We start from the raw sequence: 19,566 nt of genomic DNA, 5'->3' as shown, positions 1-19,566 counted from the left end.
CGCACCTCCGTTAGGCGTCTCCCAGTCGTTCTCGCCTGTAACAGTGGTAGTTCACTGCAACAGTGGTGTTCCCTCTTCTATTCGTTTGGGAAATTGTGCAGGCAAGTGTTAAATTCATTTGTACCTCCAAATAACCCGGCCAATCTTGCGAACGATGCGGGCGCTCCACTTGGCGAGCAGTTTCCGAAAAGAAATTCTTAAAAGCCCAGCATCAAATAACGAAAGTTCGTACAATGCACTAAGCCTAAGATGTAAGATGGCATTCCATCGAACTGCCGTTCATAATCCGTTTGTCGACGTAATGCAGCGCTCGCGCCTCGCTGCTAAACCGCATTTTCAAGGCACTGTTAAAGAATCTTAATTCTAGAATGTCCATGTTTGGCCAGGTTATCTGTTTTGTATGAATACAGCGCATTGCGCAATTACATGTGCGCCTTACAATGCTTTTCTCCGCTACACTGCTGAATTCTTGGTACTCAATTTTCGCACAGAAATGGCATTTGGTCGGCAGAATATTTTACATACTAAATTTAGGTTGCTTGATTTGATCAGAAGTTGGATGTTCCTAGAAGCGGCGGGAAAGCGAGACGAACTGCTGTCCCAGCAATCGATGGCCCTAGTGCAGTCTCGTGCTATTTGTCACTCTGTCACAGTTGTTTGGCAGATGCTTTTTGCAAATGGCGCAAGCAAGCGGCACAGGTGTCATAGGGCAGCGGCTCGTTTCTCAGGCGCCCTATATGATAGCAACATATCCGCGACTTCTGGTCGAATCAAATAACCCGAACAGATTTAGTATAAATACTATATTGATGACTAAATGTAGTTTCTGTGCTAAAGTTGAAATTGGCACATGCAGCGACTTAGCTGAGAGAATTAATCTACGGCACACATGTAATTGTGCAAAGCGGTCTAGATCACTTTAGGCTTACAGAGATTGGTATCTTCCCCGCGCACAAGCCCGGTACGTACTTAACATGGTTCGGCAGTATGATTTACTGAAAACATTATAGTTTTTAGCAAAATAATGTCAAGGTTATCCGTTATCCCTGTGGCGCTGGACCCTGTAGGCAATGGTGTTAATAAAAACCTCGCATGTTCTATGAGCAGCTGAACGCTATCACCAACCAATATCTTGAACATTCCAAAGTGCGGCCATTCTGCAGGAGGAGAATCATGTGCAAACCAGCAGACTTTGATGCACTATGCAGATTTGCTGCTTTGCTCATTCGATCCCCTCTGTGCTGGTTCAAAACGATTATGAGCAACTTGCCTACATAAAAACAATAATTGGCGGTGCAGATTCTGCCGCTAAGGCAGCAGAGATTCTGGGTGTTCTATGTTTAAGGTGGCATCCTTTCAGTTTACAAGCATTCCACACAGCGTGGGGATCTCATACACCAAATTGAATTTAATGTTTCAACTTATGCAAGACCTTTTTGCTTGGCCATGCAGATCAAGTCTGGAAGATCCACTCTAACCCCAAGCATTGCAGTGTAGTAATTGCTGGGAATTTGTTTTCAGTGGTAAATATAGCCAACCACACACTGCAGCATTTGTGACGATAGTTGATCAGATGTTTTCACTTTGTAGTCGCCTATAGCTGCTATCTTTGCCCCCATGATCACTCACCTGATGAAATTACCTATCTAAAGGGTGCCAATGAGCCGAGTGTCTGACATTTTCAGCAAGGTAGCTGCTCATGCTTATGGCCTACCTGACAGGAGAGAGCTCATGTGCAAGTATTGTCCACATGGCCACCACACATGCTGAGGCAAGCTTAACAAAGTCAGTTGCTGTGTTTGAGAAGGCTGTTGATAGTGGACTGCATGTAGCGCACTTGACTATATTAAGCAATGCACTGTCACAGGTTATTACAGTGCAGGCTGCTTCCTCAGCATTAGGGACCCTCACTATGTTAACTTGTCCTTCCTCTTATGCAGCTACAGGTTTTATTAAACCAACTACCTCTTCTGCAACCACACCTATGGCTATAACTGGCTTTGACCCAGTCTTGCTCTTGAATCCCTACCACTCATTCTTTATGCAAAAACAATTTGCAAATTACTTATTTCGGCAATAATAGCTGCAGACTATTCATTACTGCCTTTAGTGTATCTACCAATGCAGCCTGCATTTTACACTGTCTTCTTATTGCTCCTGTACAGGCATGGTCAACTGGCATCAAATTTTGAGTCTTGACAGAACCAGGACTACACTGGAACTGGTGTTGCTGCTAGAGCCAACTGCAAAGCTGTCGGCAGGTTACTCCAATTCTGTTGCATTCTGTGCACCTGCTAGTGCCTTCATGTGGGGCACCTTCGAGACTACATCACCCAGCTCGACTTCTTCTTTGAAGGCCAGGCAGAGCGAGAGCCAAAGCTCGTTGCCACATAGTAAATGTAAGATTTTTGTTTGCTCTGCCCTTGCATAAGGTCACAGGAGAGCTGTAAAGGTGAAAAAAAGGCAATTCAAACAATCACAGTGCAGTGTCGTGCTGAAAAGAACCACCCAACATATGCACTAGGTCACTTTGGTATATTAATTTAGGCCTTAAACCTGAATAGCATATTTTGTCACTGAACACTACTTTCTTAGTTTCCACTCTTACAAAATTAGTTGTTAGGAAAGGTACCATTTTTAAACTTTTTCACCAAAGCCTGCTTTCAAGGTAGTTTCTGAGCTAAAGTTTAGTTAAATAAGCCAAACCCCACCCCGCATTTTCGATTCCTAATTATTCCATACAGAAAATATTAAATATATGAATACAGTGAAAACAGAAAAATGACGGTATTTCAGATTTTTAAGAAAGTACTATAAAGTACCTGGAATTGCACTTACCCTGCCCAATGGACTATCTAGAAGTTATTTCAGCACAAACAATTAGTACATCTTTATGATTTTTTTAAATAATAGATTTCCCAAGTGGACACACTTAATTACTCATTCTGACAGCTGTGTTTTTCTATTTGTGCTAAGGTAATGAAACATATATATTCAAAAAGGAGGAAGATAAGCCATCCCTCAAATTTTTATTAAAATTCATCCAACCATTCAAACTTGTAGCCCCTCATCCCCCATAAGTTGTGTTCCCCCAAAACTACTGCACATACTATTTTTAAGCTTTTACTTATGTTCCCAAGCAGCAGTATTTTATTGAACCAAGCATGGTGAATCATCAATGGCCAGTGCTTCCATAATTGGCACTATGCTGGACATCAATCTAAATTTGTGCTTGGATGGTGTGACAAGCCTACCAGTGGCCATGCTAGAAAGGCCAAGCATGTGCAATCATTGGAAAGGTCAGGGACCATGATAACACCTACATGCAGACACCATGTTGAATGCAAGCAGTTTCTTTAATTGTATGTCAATTATGTTGGTCAATGTGTATTTTAGCCTTTTCCTAGCACCTGTTTTCACAACGACCAGTTGTTTCCACCCTTCTGTAACCTTATTCAAGATTTTATACCTGAACAGTTTTGGGGTCACCAATTCTGGCTGGGCATGTAAAATGAATCAAGGCCTTCTAGAAGGTTTGAAAAAACACTTAATATGGCCACTTGACAAGCTTATGTGAAAATGCAGCAGTAAGCAGTTGATAGCGATGCTGCAAGCTTCCTGCAAAGAAGTGATAAGTACTCTTTGGAACAGGGTTTCAAATAATTCATGCATTTTTTTCATATATGTGAAACAAGCTGACTTGCTGGAAATCAACATGAATGAGAGGCATAATTAGTTGCCATGCATAATTTTACAATTTATAAGCTTGAATATCTGCAATAAATTAGTAATGTCTTTATACATTGTTTTTACACATACATATATCTGTAAATCCAACAGGAATATTGTTTGATATACGACAGATGAGTACTGCAAAATACACCACACTCAGGACACCGACTTTGGACATTTATTTCAGTTAAGCGACTCACATCAGTGCTAGTTGCATAGCTCATGCACTTGTTGATGCTGCAATGGCATGACACCTACCAGTGCAGCCACCGTCCTGATCGCGTGCAAACATTAACTACATTTGGTGGAATCTGCGACGCATGCCTCGTGTCAAAAAGCCTGCACATCGTACTTGCAAAATAGACCACAAAAACAAAATGAAGCACTTTGAACCCTGAAACCATTAGAAATGACATTGCATCTTTTAGAACACACTGAAAAAAAAAACAGACTAAAGGAAGAGCTAAGAACACAAACTGTGGCTAAGAATACAGCCAGCAGTGTACTAGTTGGGCGCCATATGAGTGCAGTACAATTACCACCTATACGATTAGGTGCACCTTAATTGTATTCTAAGGCTTTTTTCTGCACGCATTACCCAAGACCTGCTAGCCCCTACCGGTCAACAGTTTCAACGCCAAATGCGAGGCAAAGTGCCTATATACCTCGATTGAACCGCTCGTTTATCGTGCTGAAATTCGGCACACAGTGACGACCTTCTATAATTTTCAAACTCACATTCACATGATTTACTCTATTAATTCGATCAGAACTGACTAGAAATTCTTGCATGCAGGCAGCAATAGTGACGCAAAACAAGTTTGATAGCGGACAATGCAAGTGACATGCAAAGTCCTAATTGTGATCGAACAGCTTAGGATATTGACCGAACCTGAATTGAAAATTGCAGATAGTGCGTTGTACACCAAATACGCCGTCTGTGAGCCAAATTTGAGTGCGAAGAAGCTAGAGGTTCAAAAGAGTGAACTTTTTGCAGTGAAATAGTGTATATGTTCCTTCTAAAAACCACTTTTTTCTTTAGAGCATTAGCATCAATTTCAAATGCCAATGTGTGTGAATGTGTGAAATAAGCAAGGGCCAACTTCCGAAACTGTCCCAAAGTGTAAACTTTAGCCTTACCTTATACATATACAAGCAGCTGCAGCAGGCGATACGCGTACACTGACCGAGGTGGTGACAAAATGAAACTGCGCAAAACGTGCCACTAATAAAAGCAATTCTAGGCAGGTGTATAGGCCCTGGTAGCGTATATACAGCATGGGTATGCGATCCATTCTGTGCATTATAGGATAATGCAAGGTGGCCAGAGTTGGCAAGAGATCGATAATTTTCCTGTATAGCTGCATTCTACATGGTATCCAAGCTATTTCCTATCAAATGTGCAGTGTTTGCAAAGTATGATGGCCACTGAGAGGATTCCAAGACATGTCCAATGACAAGCCATTGCCATTGCTGCTTCACTGGTGGCCTCAGTGTCATACAGATTTGTTTACTGCAGCACTGTTATTCTTTCTGACCTTTAGTGACTAAACTGGGACATCTGTTTAATATGTTTTTTTTAGTAGGGTATGCATTCTATACATTTCTGGTTTAATTTTGTTTGAAAGTATCATGCGCACTGTAGTTGGGGGCTCATAATGAACTTTTATTGCCGAGAATTTACCTTATCTTAGTGCATACATTAGTTTTGCAGTGCCTGGTCACAGTTCACAACAGAGGCCTTGATACATTCCAAAATGCTACTTGCAATAACATTATGCTGTGTACCTTTGCATCCAGTGGTCCTGTGGGTGATCCCTTCCAGCAAACTGACTGGTTAACAAAGCATGTTTAAAAGCCAGGTCATTAGCATATTTGCTTCATTTCATTGCAGTTGGCTGGGGCCATCTGTTCTCACAAAATCATTGGATCATGTCATAACAGCAAGCAATTTTTGAAATTTGGAATGCCAAAAATCCACCACTTTGTTGCTATGACAATGTGCTTCTGCTGACGACTGGATGTGTGCTAAGGAATTTCAAGTCTAAAAAAAATATCTATTTTCTGCACAATGAATAATCCCCATTAACCGAGGTTAACTTTTCATAAAAAGTGGGTTTATTGCAGGAGAAAATATGGCCACCTATTCATGGTTTCTGAATAGAGCATAAGCTTTGCCTGCAGATTGGCGGAGGATTCATGCGGTGTCCTGGGGAGAATACATGGCGACGAATTATGGATAATTTATATCTTTTTTTAGATTTACATATTGTACAAATAAGTTATGTATTGAAAAGCTTGTTGTATTGTCTCGTGCTAATATCCTTGTAGACTCAAGACTGTGGGAAACCAAGAATAAAGTGAATTGCTGTGTCTCAAGAGCCTCACAGAAGCCCTACGATAAGGCATGCTAAAAATGCATTGTACCAATTTAGGCTGTTGGAGGAGATTCACAACAGGTTTATCAAATGTTATTGTGAAGCCATATTATCGGTACCAGATATTACGGCCATGAATCCACAATACTACTCCTCCAGCTGAAAATTAATCTTTTTGACTGCATTAGTAAGTGTCTTGTTCTTACAGGCAGTTCTAGCCACTTTGCAATGCTTGCAGATGCCCTGGTGATTTTACAATAGCAGTGGAGTGAATTAGTATGACAGCTTTTGGTTCAGAGCTGTCTTATGCTTCAGTATTCTAGCACACATCTGCCTTGGTTATAACAGCCACCCTGTAAGCCATGACCACATGAAGCTGAAAATTATGTTTTGGAGGGCATATGTAAGCTTTATCCCAAATTTCCTGGTTTGGTTTTGTGTTTCACAGTAATGGTACGAGGGATGCCTGATTCAGTGTTTAAAGTTTAACATGACAAGGCTAGCTGCTGCATTTGTGCATATTTAACTTCAACTTTCTGCAGGTTTTTATTTATTCAATGGCAGTTTTACAGATCAGTTTCACTTGATGCTGAAAATATACAACAGGAAAAGCTCAAAGTATCAGAAGCTAATTTCTATCAGCATGGCCTTTGAATCTTGCTGTAAAAAGGTCAGATGGCAATCTGCATTAAAACAGTTTGTACGATGCTGAAGGTCTTGCCTATTTATTTCTTCCTTGCATATTGACTATTTTATTATGCCAGAAGTTACTGACACTGTACTTAAGTTTTTGACTGCAAGGATTCTTTATTTATTTTGCAGGACATGTGCAATTTTAATGTAACTATTTTTCTTTAGTTATATCAAAATTGCATATGTTCTGCAAAATAACAAATACATAGTGGCTGGCTAGTTGGTTTAGCATACTGAGCTACAATGCAGTAGCAACAAGGATAAGAACAAGAGACATAGGCAAGAACACTGGCACCAACATCGTTTATTGTCTTCAACTGGCTTATATAAAGAGCAGTTGTATGACAACAAAAAGGAAAAAAGAAAAGAAGGAAACGAAGTGAAGCCGTCGTATGATTTATAGCATTGCTCCTATCACCTCCAGTCATTATCGTGCTCCCGGGTGCACAGAAACGGCAGTTCTTTCTTGCTTAAGTGTAGATGGCATGCTTACACATTTATTAGAGAACCTTGATATGGCCTGACCCTCTGCTATCAAAGAACAAGAGAGGGCACTCCCATAGACCCCAGCGGTCCAATCTAAGGCTTTAGCCCAATCGACTCTTGCTCGCCTAGCAGCGGATGGCTTTCGAATGCTTCTTGTTCCGGTTTCACTGGCACGAATTTCAAATTGCTTACGCGTCGTCCAATGGGTTTTAGCATGAAAGCAACTGGCAGACAGTTCTTGTTTCAGTTTCATTGGCGCAAATTATAAATTGCTTGCGCGTTACGTTTGTGGCCTGAGGTAGATGGAATGTCTCACCTAATCCCTTCTGCGAATTTCGTAGTCCCGAAATTCTTTTGAATGTAAGATGTACACAGTGGTGTTCCCTCTTCTATTCGTTTCAGAAATAGTGCAGGCAAGTATTAATTCTATTTGTATCTCAAAATAACCTGGCCAATCTTGCGAACGATGCGGGTGCTCCACTTGGCGAGCAGTTTCCGAAGAGAAATTCTTAAAAGTCCAGCATCAAATAACGAAAGTTTGTACAATGCACTAAGCCTAAGATGTAAGATAGCATTCCATTGAACTGCCGTTCATAATCCGTTTGTCGACGTCCTGCAGCGCTCGCGCCTCGGTGCTAAACCGTATTTTCAAGGCACTGCTAAAGCACCTTAATTCTACAGGGTCTTGAATATTTCGGGGCTGAGATTTAAAAAATTCCTATACAAAATCTATTTTGCGTAGGAATTTTTTAAATCCCAGCTCCCTAATATTCAAGACCCTGTAAATGTCTTCATGTTTGGCCAGGTTATCTGTTTTGTATGAATACAGCGTATTGCGCAAGTACATGTGCGCCTTACAATGCTTTTCTCCGCTACACTGCTGAATTCTTGGTACTCAATTTTCGCATAGAAATGGCATTTGGTCGGCAAAATATTTTACATACTAAATTTAGGTTGCTTGATTTGATCAGAAGTTCGATGTTCCTAGAAGCGGCGGGAAAGCGAGACGAGCTGCTGTCCCAGCAATCGATGGCCCTAGTTGTGCAGTCTCGTGCTGTTTGTCACTCTGTCACAGTTCTTTGGCAGATGCTTGTTGCAAATGGCACAAGCAAGCGGCACAGGTGTCATAGGGCAGCGGCTCGTTTCTCAGGCGCCCTATATGAGAGCAACATATCCGCGACTTCTGGTCGAATCAAATAACCCGAACATATTTAGTATAAATACTATATTGATGACTAAATGTTGTTTCTGTGCTAAAGTTGAAATTGGCACATGCAGCGATTTAGCTGAGAGAATTAATCTACGGCACACATGTAATTGTGCAAAGCGGTCTAGATCACTTTAGGCTTACAGAGATTGGTATCTTCCCCGCGCACAAGCCCGGTACGTACTTAACATGGTTCGGCAGTATGATTTACTGAAAACAATATAGTTTTTGGCAAAATAATGTCAAGGTTATCCCTGTGGCGCTGGACCCTGTAGGCAATGGTGTTAATAAAAACCTCGCATGTTCTATGAGCAGCTGAACGCTATCACCAACCGTTATCTTGAACATTCCAAAGTGCGGCCATTCTGCAGGAGGAGAATCATGTGCAAACCAGCAGACTTTGATGCACTATGCAGATTTGCTGCTTTGCTCATTCGATCCCCTCTGTGCTGGTTCAAAACGATTATGAGCAACTTGCCTACATAAAAACAATAATTGGCGGTGCAGATTCTGCCGCTAAGGCAGCAGAGATTCTGGGTGTTCTATGTTTAAGGTGGCATCCTTTCAGTTTACAAGCATTCCACACAGCGTGGGGATCTCATACACCAAATTGAATTTAATGTTTCAACTTATGCAAGACCTTTTTGCTTGGCCATGCAGATCAAGTCTGCAAGATCCACTCTAACCCCAAGCATTGCAGTGTAGTAATTGCTGGGAATTTGTTTTCAGTGGTAAATATAGCCAACCACACACTGCAGCATTTGTGACGATAGTTGATCAGATGTTTTCACTTTGTAGTCGCCTATAGCTGCTATCTTTGCCCCCATGATCACTCACCTGATGAAATTACCTATCTAAAGGGTGCCAATGAGCCGAGTGTCTGACATTTTCAGCAAGGTAGCTGCTCATGCTTATGGCCTACCTGACAGGAGAGAGCTCATGTGCAAGTATTGTCCACATGGCCACCACACATGCTGAGGCAAGCTTAACAAAGTCAGTTGCTGTGTTTGAGAAGGCTGTTGATAGTGGACTGCATGTAGCGCACTTGACTATATTAAGCAATGTACTGTCACAGGTTATTACAGTGCAGGCTGCTTCCTCAGCATTAGGGACCCTCACTATGTTAACTTGTCCTTCCTCTTATGCAGCTACAGGTTTTATTAAACCAACTACCTCTTCTGCAACCACACCTATGGCTATAACTGGCTTTGACACAGTCTTGCTCTTGAATCCCTACCACTCATTCTTTATGCAAAAGCAATTTGCAAATTACTTATTTCGGCAATAATAGCTGCAGACTATTCATTGACTGCCTTTTTGTATCTACCATTGCAGCCTGCATTTTACACCGTCTTCTTATTGCTCCTGTACAGGCATGGTCAACTGGCATCAAATTTCGAGTCTTGACAGAACCAGGACTACACTGGAACTGGTGTCGCTGCTAGAGCCAACTGTAAAGCTGTCGGCAGGTGACTCCAATTCTGTTGCGTTCAGTGCACCTGCTCGTGCCTTCATGTGGGGCACCTTCGAGACTACATCACCCAGCTCCACTTCTTCTTTGAAGGCCAGGCAGAGCGAGAGCCCGAGCTCGTTGCCACATAGTAAATGTAAGATTTTTGTTTGCTCTGCCCTTGCATAAGGTCACAGGAGAGCTGTAAAGGTGAAAAAAAGGCAATTCAAACAATCACAGTGCAGTGTCGTGCTGAAAAGAACCACCCAACATATGCACTAGGTCACTTTGGTATATTAATTTAGGCCTTAAACCTGAATAGCATATTTTGTCACTGAACACTACTTTCTCAGTTTCCACTCTTGCAAAATTAGTTGTTAGGAAAGGTACCATTTTTAAACTTTTTCACCAAAGCCTGCTTTCAAGGTAGTCTCTGAGCTAAAGTTTTGTTAAATAAGCCAAACCCCACCCTGCATTATCGATTCCTAATTATTCCATGAAGAAAATATTAAATATATGAATACAGTGAAAACAGAAAAATGAAGGCTGTCAGGTTTTTAAGAAAGTACCATAAAGTACCTGCAATTGCCCTTACCCTGCCCAATGGACTATCTAGAAGTTATTTCAGCACAAACAATTAGTACATCTTTGATTTTTTTAAATAATTGTAAAGAAGACAAAGAACGGAAAATGCTGCGGCATCGCCATCACCATCGCTTGGCTCCGGCGCCCATCTCTCGTGCTGAAGCTGTGCCCTGCGGCTGGCAATTCGACCCTGCTCTGCCCGAATTACTGGCAGCGCTAGACGTTCAAACGAACTATTAAATCCACATCGTACTTGGTGGAGGTCAATCTGAGGTTCCCTGTACTCATCTCGCCCTGGAACTTCGCAGCAGAACGTTGACTACACCAATGACGGAGCCGACTTCATTGCACCTACCTCCGCCCGTCACCTGCACAGGTGCGATTCGTCAACGGGACCCCGCTACCTTCAGTGGAAGCAGCGATGACGACGTCGACGATTGGCTGACCACTTACGAACGGGTCAGCCGTCACAATAACTGGGACGACAACCGTAAGCTCACCAATGTCATCTTTTACTTGAGCGACGTCGCTAATCTGTGGTTTAGAAACCACGAGTCTGACTTTACTACCTGGGCGAGTTTCAAGACGAAATTTTCTGATGTCTTTGGCCGCCCCGCCGTCCGAAAACTCCGCGCGGAACAGCGTCTTCGGTCGCGACTGCAGCTACCCGGTGAAACGTTCACCAGTTACATTGAGGACATTGTTGATATGTGTCGTCGCGTTGACCCGACCATGACCGAGGCCGTTAAGATACGTCATGTCCTCATAGGAATTGATGACGGCGCTTTCAACATGCTCGTCGCCAAAGGCCCCACGACGGTCAAGGAAATCTACGACCTATGTCAAAGCTACGACGAACTCCGCAAGGAGCGTGTTTTGATTCGCCAGCCTCAAGCATCACTTGCTGGACTAGCCGCGGAGAGGGAGTCATCTAGCCTCTCTGAAAACATCAAGGCTTTTGTACGTCAAGAGGTCGCACGACAACTGTCCCTGCAGCCGTATGTTAAGGAGTCGTCACCAACTGGCCTTGTTCCGGAGCTTCGCCGTGCAATCCAACAGCATGTATCTGAAGTCCTCCCTAATTCTGTTCCTCAATCACCTCCGGTCGCACCCTCAATGCCGTTCCCCACGCCCACAATTTCATCGTCCGGCGTTGCGCCACTGAGCTATGCTCCAGCATTCGCGCCGGCTCCTCCCCAGGTATTGCGTCGCTCATATGCCGAAGTTACTTCAAGTCCACCTCCTGAGCCAGCATATGCCTATGCTTCGCCCCCTATGCGTTCGGCACCAACAGCGTTTGCTCCCCCCTTGCGTCAGACACCATCTCCATGGCGCACTGCAGACAACAGGCCTATTTGCTACCACTGCGGCATCCCTGGGCACACTACACGCTACTGCCGGCGCCGAATAAATATGGCCTTTGCTGCGCGGCCTGCGCCACCTTATTTGGCCCCCCAATTCCCCGTCCCATCGGGTCATCCAACAGCATCCCCTGACCCTCCGGACTTCCTGCCTCGTCGTTCGCCATCACCACGTCGCCGCTCCATTTCGCCAATGCGCCGACAACCCGCTACTCAGCCGGAAAACTAACCGCCGCAGTTCGCGAGGCACGAACTGCGTATTCGACAGAATTTCAAAGTCCTCGTCTTAATCCCGCGAATGTTACTGCTGTCATCGTTGAAGGTGTTCATACTCTTGCGCTCGTCGACACCGGTGCCGCTGTATCAGTTATCAGCCAAAAACTCTGCCGCTCCCTCCGAAAAGTGACTACGCCTCTCGAGGGACTATCGCTTCGTACCGCATCCGCTCACAGTATACAGCCGACAGCTATCTGCACTGCTCGCGTCGTCATTGCTGCAGCCTTGTACATCATCGAATTCGTCGTTCTCCCCACATGTTCTCATGACGTCATTCTCGGCTGGGATTTCCTGTCCCAGCATCATGCTATCATTGACTGCGCCAGTCCTCAAGTAGAGCTCATTGAATCGAGTGATGCACCGTCTGATGCCCTGTTCCACGAGCCGTGTCCTCGTTTTGCGACCAAACTCCTCGTAGCTCATGATACAACCATCCCACCCGGAAGCGCTGTTCTGGTTCCCCTCACTGCCTCTTTTACCACCGCCGCGACAGTCCTCTTTGTGCCCTCTAACGTTGTCTGCCGCCGCCGCCACTTACCGCTGCCGTTTGCCGTCCTTGACATGAACAACGGCGCTAGCACACTTCTGGTAGCCAATCCTCTTGCGTCTCCCGCTATGTTGATCGAAGGGGAGTGCCTTGGCCGCATCGAGCCCGTGGACCTTCTGTTCGCCTTTGATGATGTGTCATTCCCTGTTTGCCAAGTTGACGCCTTGACCCCAACTCGTGTGGCTTCCGATCCGCTACAGCGGGACCTTTTTGACCATTCTGTGGACAGCGCTCTAGAGCCGCGCCACCGCGAGCAACTTCTTGACCTTCTACACCAATTCCGCTCCTCCTTCGACATCCCGCAATCTTCCTTGGGCCGCACGACGACCATTTCCCACCTCATCGACACTGGCGCTCATCCACCTCTCCATCAGCGGCCGTATCGTGTGTCGCCGACTGAGCGCCGTGTTATTGCCCAACAAGTCGATGACATGCTCCAACGCGGAATAATTAGAGAATCCTGTAGCCCATGGTCGTCTCCTGTGGTCCTAGTTAAAAAGAAGGATGGCTCCATACGATTTTGTGTTGATTATCGCCGTCTCAACAAAATCACTTGTCGTGATGTGTACCCCCTCCCACGAATCGACGATGCCCTAGACTGCTTGCAAGGCGCAGAATTCTTTTCCTCACTCGATTTACGCTCCGGGTATTGGCAGGTGCCCATGGCAGAGGCGGATCGTCCTAAGACCGCCTTTATTACTCCAGACGGACTATACGAATTTAATGTTATGCCATTCGGACTCTGTAACGCCCCAGCCACATTTGAAAGAATGATGGACACTGTACTGCGCGGCCTGAAATGGAACATCTGTTTATGCTACCTTGATGATATCGTCGTCTTTTCAACCGACTTCCCGACCCACCTGACTCGACTTCGCCAGGTCTTCACCTGCCTAACCCGCGCCGGTCTTCAACTGAACCTCAAAAAGTGCCGCTTTGGTGCCCGCCAGCTCACAATACTCGGACATGTTGTGTGTAAAGATGGAGTTCTGCCTGATCCTGAGAAGCTGCGCGCCGTCGCTGACTTTCCGAAACCGACCACTTTGAAACAACTGCGAAGCTTCGTGGGCCTCTGCTCGTACTTTCGTCGTTTTGTTCGGAATTTCGCAACCATCATAGCCCCCCTTACACAGCTCTTGAAAGGCACCCCTAACCTCTCCTCTTGGTCGCCAGCCTGCGATGATGCATTCGCGACACTGCGCAATGTTCTAACGTCACCGCCAATCCTTCGCCATTACGACCCTACTGCACCTACAGAACTTCACACCGATGCCAGTGGTGTCGGCCTCGGCGCCGTCCTCGCCCAGCGCAAGCCTGGCTTCTCCGAATACGTTGTCGCCTACGCCAGCCGTGCTCTCACCAAAGCCGAGTCCAACTACTCCGTTACCGAAAAGGAGTGCTTAGCAATCGTGTGGGCTGTAACGAAGTTCCGCCCTTACTTATACGGCCACTCCTTCGAGGTAGTTACAGATCATCACGCTCTCTGCTGGCTCGCGTCTCTCAAGGATCCGTCTGGCCGTCTCGGGCGCTGGGCTCTCAGGCTTCAGGAATACGACATCCGTGTAGTGTACCGCTCTGGCCGCAAGCACTCTGACGCCGACGCTCTTTCTCGGTCACCGGTGTGCTCGCCTAACTCATCGTCCCCTCCTCAAACACTCTTGTCAGCACTCACCATTGAGGATATGCCTTTCGAGCAACGACAAGATCCTTGGGTTTCTAACCTGCTAGATATCCTTGGCACTACTTCCGCGGCTACGCATCCTCGGGCACTCCGCCGACAGGCCTCCCATTTCGCCATTCGGGAAGGCCTTCTCTACCGAAGGAACTACAACTCAGACGGCAGAACGTGGCTTCTTGTCATTCCGCGCCACCTCCGCTCCGAGGTTTGTGCCCACCATCATAGTGACCCGCAAAGCGCTCATGCCGGCGTCCTCAAAACATATGATCGAATTCGTCAAAGGTACTACTGGCGGGGAATGTACAATTTCGTACGTCGCTACATTCGCTCTTGTACCGCCTGTCAACAACGCAAGATTTCTCGCCACCCTGCTGGCCCTCTTCAGCCTTTACCGTGTCCAGCTCGCCCGTTTGATCGCGTGGGAATCGACCTCTATGGTCCGCTACCATGCAGTGCCGCTGGTAATCGATGGGTCATCGTCGCCGTCGACCACCTGACCCGTTACGCCGAGACTGCTGCACTTCCCGCGGCGACAGCTCGAGAGGTAGCCCATTTTCTTCTGCACCACTTCATTCTTCGACACGGCGCCCCCCGCGAGCTACTGAGTGATAGAGGTCGTGTCTTTCTTTCCGAAGTAGTCCAAGAGCTTCTGTCGTCTTGTAAATCGATACATCGAGCTACAACTGCGTACCACCCGCAAACAAATGGCCTCACGGAGCGCTTCAACCGTACGCTTGGGGACATGCTCGCAATGTATGTTACATCTGAATCTGGAAGCTCGAACTGGGACCAAGTACTGCCATTCGTAACGTTCGCGTACAACACTGCCACCCAAGCAACAACTGGTTTTTCGCCCTTCTTCCTCTTATACGGCCGTGAACCATCATGTACTCTGGACACAATTTTGCCATACCATCCAGATGCCTCTGAGTACAGTGCTTTGTCAGACATTGTACAGAAGGCCGAGGAATGCCGTCAGCTAGCTCGCACGTTTACCTCCAACACTCAAGGCTATCGCAAAGATCAGCATGATACCGATACTCCTGCTCCCACGTTCCAGGCCGACAGCTTCGTTTGGCTATGCGTTCCTGCCACCAACAAACTAGACACCAAATACCACGGACCTTATCGCGTCTTGGAACGCACATCCCCTGTGAACTACGTCATCGAGCCAGTCACCCCTTCTTCCGACCACCGCCGTCGCGGCCGCGAGATTGTCCACGTTAGCCGCCTCAAGCCATATTACAACCCTCTGGTCGTCTCTTCTCCCTGAGTCGCCAGGATGGCGACTTCTTCACGTGGGGGAAATGTAAAGAAGACAAAGAACGGAAAATGCTGCGGCATCGCCATCACCATCGCTTGGCTCCGGCGCCCATCTCTCGTGCTGAAGCTGTGCCCTGCGGCTGGCAATTCGACCCTGCTCTGCCCGAATTACTGGCAGCGCTAGACGTTCAAACGAACTATTAAATCCACATCGTAAATAGATTTCCCAAGTGGACACACTTAATTACTCATTCTGACAGCTGCGCTTTTCTATTTGTGCTAAGGTAAAGAAACTTATACATTCAAATAAGAGGAAGATAAGCCATCCCTCAAATTTTTATTAAAATTCATCCAACAGTTCAAACTTGTAGCCCCACAACCCCCATAAGTTGTGTTCCCCAAAAACTACTGCACATTCTATTTTTAAGCTTTTACTTATATTCCCAAGCTGCAGTATTTTATTGAACCAAGCATGGTAAATCAATGGCCAGTGCTTCCATAATGGCACCATGCTGGATATCAATCTAAATTTGTGCTTGGATGGTGTGACAAGCCTACCAGTGGCCATGCTAGAAAGGCCAAGCATGTGCAATCATTGGAAGGGTCAGGGACCATGATAACACCTACATGCAGACACCATGTTGAATGCAAGCAGTTTCTTTAATTGTATGTCAATTATGTTGGTCAATGTGTATTTTAGCCTTTTCCTAGCACCTGTTTTCACAACGACCAGTTGTTTCCACCCTTCTGTAACCTTATTCAAGATTTTATACCTGTACAGTTTTGGGGTCACCAATTCTGGCTGGGCATGTAAAATGAATCAAGGCCTTCTAGAAGGTTTGAAAAAACACTTAATATGGCCACTTGACAAGCTTATGTGAAAATGCAGCAGTAAGCAGTTGATAGCGATGCTGCAAGCTTCCTGCAAAGAAGTGATAAGTACTCTTTGGAACAGGCTTTCAAATAATTCATGCATTTTTTTCATATATGTGAAACAAGCTGACTTGCTGCAAATCAACACGAATGAGAGGCATAATTAGTTGCCATGCATAATTTTACAATTTATAAGCTTGAATATCTGCAATAAATTAGTAATGTCTTTATACATTGTTTTTACACATACATATAAATCCAACAGGAATATTGTTTGATATACGACAGATGAGTACTGCAAAATACACCACACTCAGGACACCGACTTTGGACATTTTTTTTATTTCAGTTAAGCTACTCACATCAGTGCTAGTTGCATAGCTCATGCACTTGTTGATGCTGCAATGGCATGACACCTACCAGTGCGGCCACCGTCCTGATCGCCTGCAAACATTAACTACATTTTGGTGGAATCTGCGACGCATGCCTCATGTCAAAAAGCCTGCACATCGTACTTGCAAAATAGACCACAAAAACAAAATGAAGCACTTTGAACCCTGAAACCATTAGAATTGACATTGCATCTTTTAGAACACACTGAAAAAAAAAACAGACTAAAGGAAGAGCTAAGAACACAAACTGTGGCTAAGAATACAGCCAGCAGTGTACTAGTTGGGCGCCATATGAGTGCAGTACAATTACCACCTATACGATTAGGTGCACCTTAATTATATTTTAAGGCTTTTTTCTGCACGCATTACCCAAGACCTGCTAGCCCCTACCGGTCAACAGTTTCAACGCCAAATGCGAGGCAAAGTGCCTATATATCTCGATTGAACCGCTCGTTTATCGTGCTGAAATTCGGCACACAGTGACGACCTTCTATAATTTTCAAACTCACATTCACATGATTTACTCTATTAATTCGATCAGAACTGACTAGAAATTCTTGCATGCAGGCTGCAATAGTGACGCAAAACAAGTTTGATAGCGGACAATGCAAGTGACATGCAAAGTGCTAATTGTAATCGAACAGCTTAGGATATTGACCGAACCTGAATTGAAAATTGCAGATAGTGCGTTGTACACCAAATACGCCGTCTGTGAGCCAAATTTGAGTGCGACGAAGCTAGAGGTTCAAAAGACTGAACTCTTTGCAGTGCAATAGTGTATATGTTCCTTCCAAAAACCACTTTTTTCTTTAAAGCATTAGCATCAATTTCAAATGCCAATGTGTGTGAATGTGTGAAATATGCAAGGGTCGACTTCCAAAACTGTCCCAAGTGTAAACTTTAGCCTTACCTTATACATATACAAGCAGCTGCAGCAGGCGATACGCGTACACTGACCGAGGTGGTGACAAAATGAAACTGCGCAAAACGTGCTACTAATAAAAGCTATTCTAGGCAGGTGTATAGGCCCTGGTAGCGTATATACAGCATGGGTATGCGATCTATTCTGTGTATAGGATCATGCAAGGTGGCCAGAGTTGGCAAGTGACTGATAATTTTCCTGTATAGCTGCATTCTGCATGGTAGCCAAGCTATTTCCTATCAAATGTGCAGTGTTTGCAAAGTATGATGGCCACTGAGAGGATTCCAAGACATGTCCAATGACAAGCCATTGCCATTGCTGCTTCACTAGTGGCCTCAGTGTCATACAGATTTGTTTACTGCAGCACTGTTATTCTTTCTGACCTTTAGTGCCTAAACTGGGACATCTGTTTAATATGTTTTTTTTAGTAGGGTATGCATTTTATACAATTCTGGTTTAATTTTGTTTGAATGTATCATGCGCACTGTAGTTGGGGGCTCATAATGAATTTCTATTGCTGAGAATTTACCTTATCTTAGTGCATACATTAGTTTTGCAGTGCCTGGTCACAGTTCACAACAGAGGCCTTGATACATTCCAAAATGCTACTTGCAATAACATTATGCTGTGTACCTTTGCATCCAGTGGTCCTGTGGGTGATCCCTTCCAGCAAACTGACTGGTTACCAGAGCACGTTTAAAAGCCAGGTCATTAGCATATTTGATTCATCTCATTGCAGTTGGCTGGGGCCATCTGTTCTCACAAAATCATTGGATCATTTCTTAACAGCAAGCACCTTTTGAAATTGGGAATGCTAAAAATCCACCACTTTGTTGATATGACAATATGCTTCTGTTGATGACTGGATGTGTGCTAAGGAATTTCAAGTCTAAAAAAAATATCTATTTTCAGCACAATGAATAATCCCCATTAACTGAGGTTAACTTTTCATAAAAAGTGGGTTTATTGCAGGAGAAAATATGGTCACCTATTCATGGTTTATGAATAGAGCATATGCTTTGCCTGCAGGTTGGCGGAGGATTCGTGCGGTGTCCTGGGGAGAATACATGGCGACGAATTATGGATAATTTATATCTTTTTTTAGATTTACATATTGTACAAATAAATTACGTATTGAAAAGCTTGTTGTATTGTCTCGTGCTAATATCCTTGTAGACGCAAGACTGTGGGAAACCAAGAATAAAGTGAATTGATGTCTCAAGAGCCTCACAAAAGCCCTACGATAAGGCATGCTAAAAATGCATTGTACCAATTTAGGCTGTTGGAGGAGATTCGCAACAGGTTTATCAAATGTTATTGTGAAGCCATATTATCGGTACCAGATATTACGGCCATGAATCCAGAATACCACTCCTCCAGCTGAAAATTAATCTTTTTGACTGCATTAGTAAGCGCCTTGTTCTTACAGGCAGTTCTAGCCACTTTGCAATGCTTGCAGATGCCCTGGTGATTTTACAATAGCAGTGGAGTGAATTAGTATGACAGCTTTTGGTTCAGAGCTGTCTTATGCTTCAGTATTCTAGCGCACATCTGCCTTGGTTATAACAGCCACCCTGTAAGCCGCGACCACATGAAGCTGAAAATTATGTTTTGGAGGGCATATGTAAGCTTTATCCCAAATTTCCTGGTTTGGTTTTGTGTTTCACAGTAATGGTGCGAGGGATGCCAGATTCAGTGTTTAAAGTTTAACATGACAAGGCTA

At 44.7% G+C, this 19,566-nt stretch overlaps 1 protein-coding gene across 1 annotated transcript; it reads left to right on the top strand.

Annotated features, from left to right (window-relative positions):
* On the top strand, positions 1-19,005 carry LOC146183967 (uncharacterized). Its single transcript, XM_084608779.1, has 4 exons — positions 1-101; positions 2,166-2,399; positions 9,870-10,103; positions 18,873-19,005. The coding sequence occupies exons 2-4, from the start codon at positions 2,168-2,170 to the stop codon at positions 18,929-18,931; spliced, it is 525 nt and encodes a 174-aa protein (XP_084464905.1). The 5' UTR covers positions 1-101; positions 2,166-2,167; the 3' UTR covers positions 18,932-19,005.
* Positions 19,006-19,566: the final 561 nt, after the last annotated feature.

Source organism: Amblyomma maculatum, chromosome 7 (assembly GCF_055883805.1).
Source record: "Amblyomma maculatum isolate TAMU_Amacu chromosome 7, ASM5588380v1, whole genome shotgun sequence".
Classification (NCBI taxonomy): domain Eukaryota; kingdom Metazoa; phylum Arthropoda; class Arachnida; order Ixodida; family Ixodidae; genus Amblyomma; species Amblyomma maculatum.
Note: the sequence above shows the minus strand (reverse complement) of the source record. Positions and strands in the feature narration are given on the sequence as shown.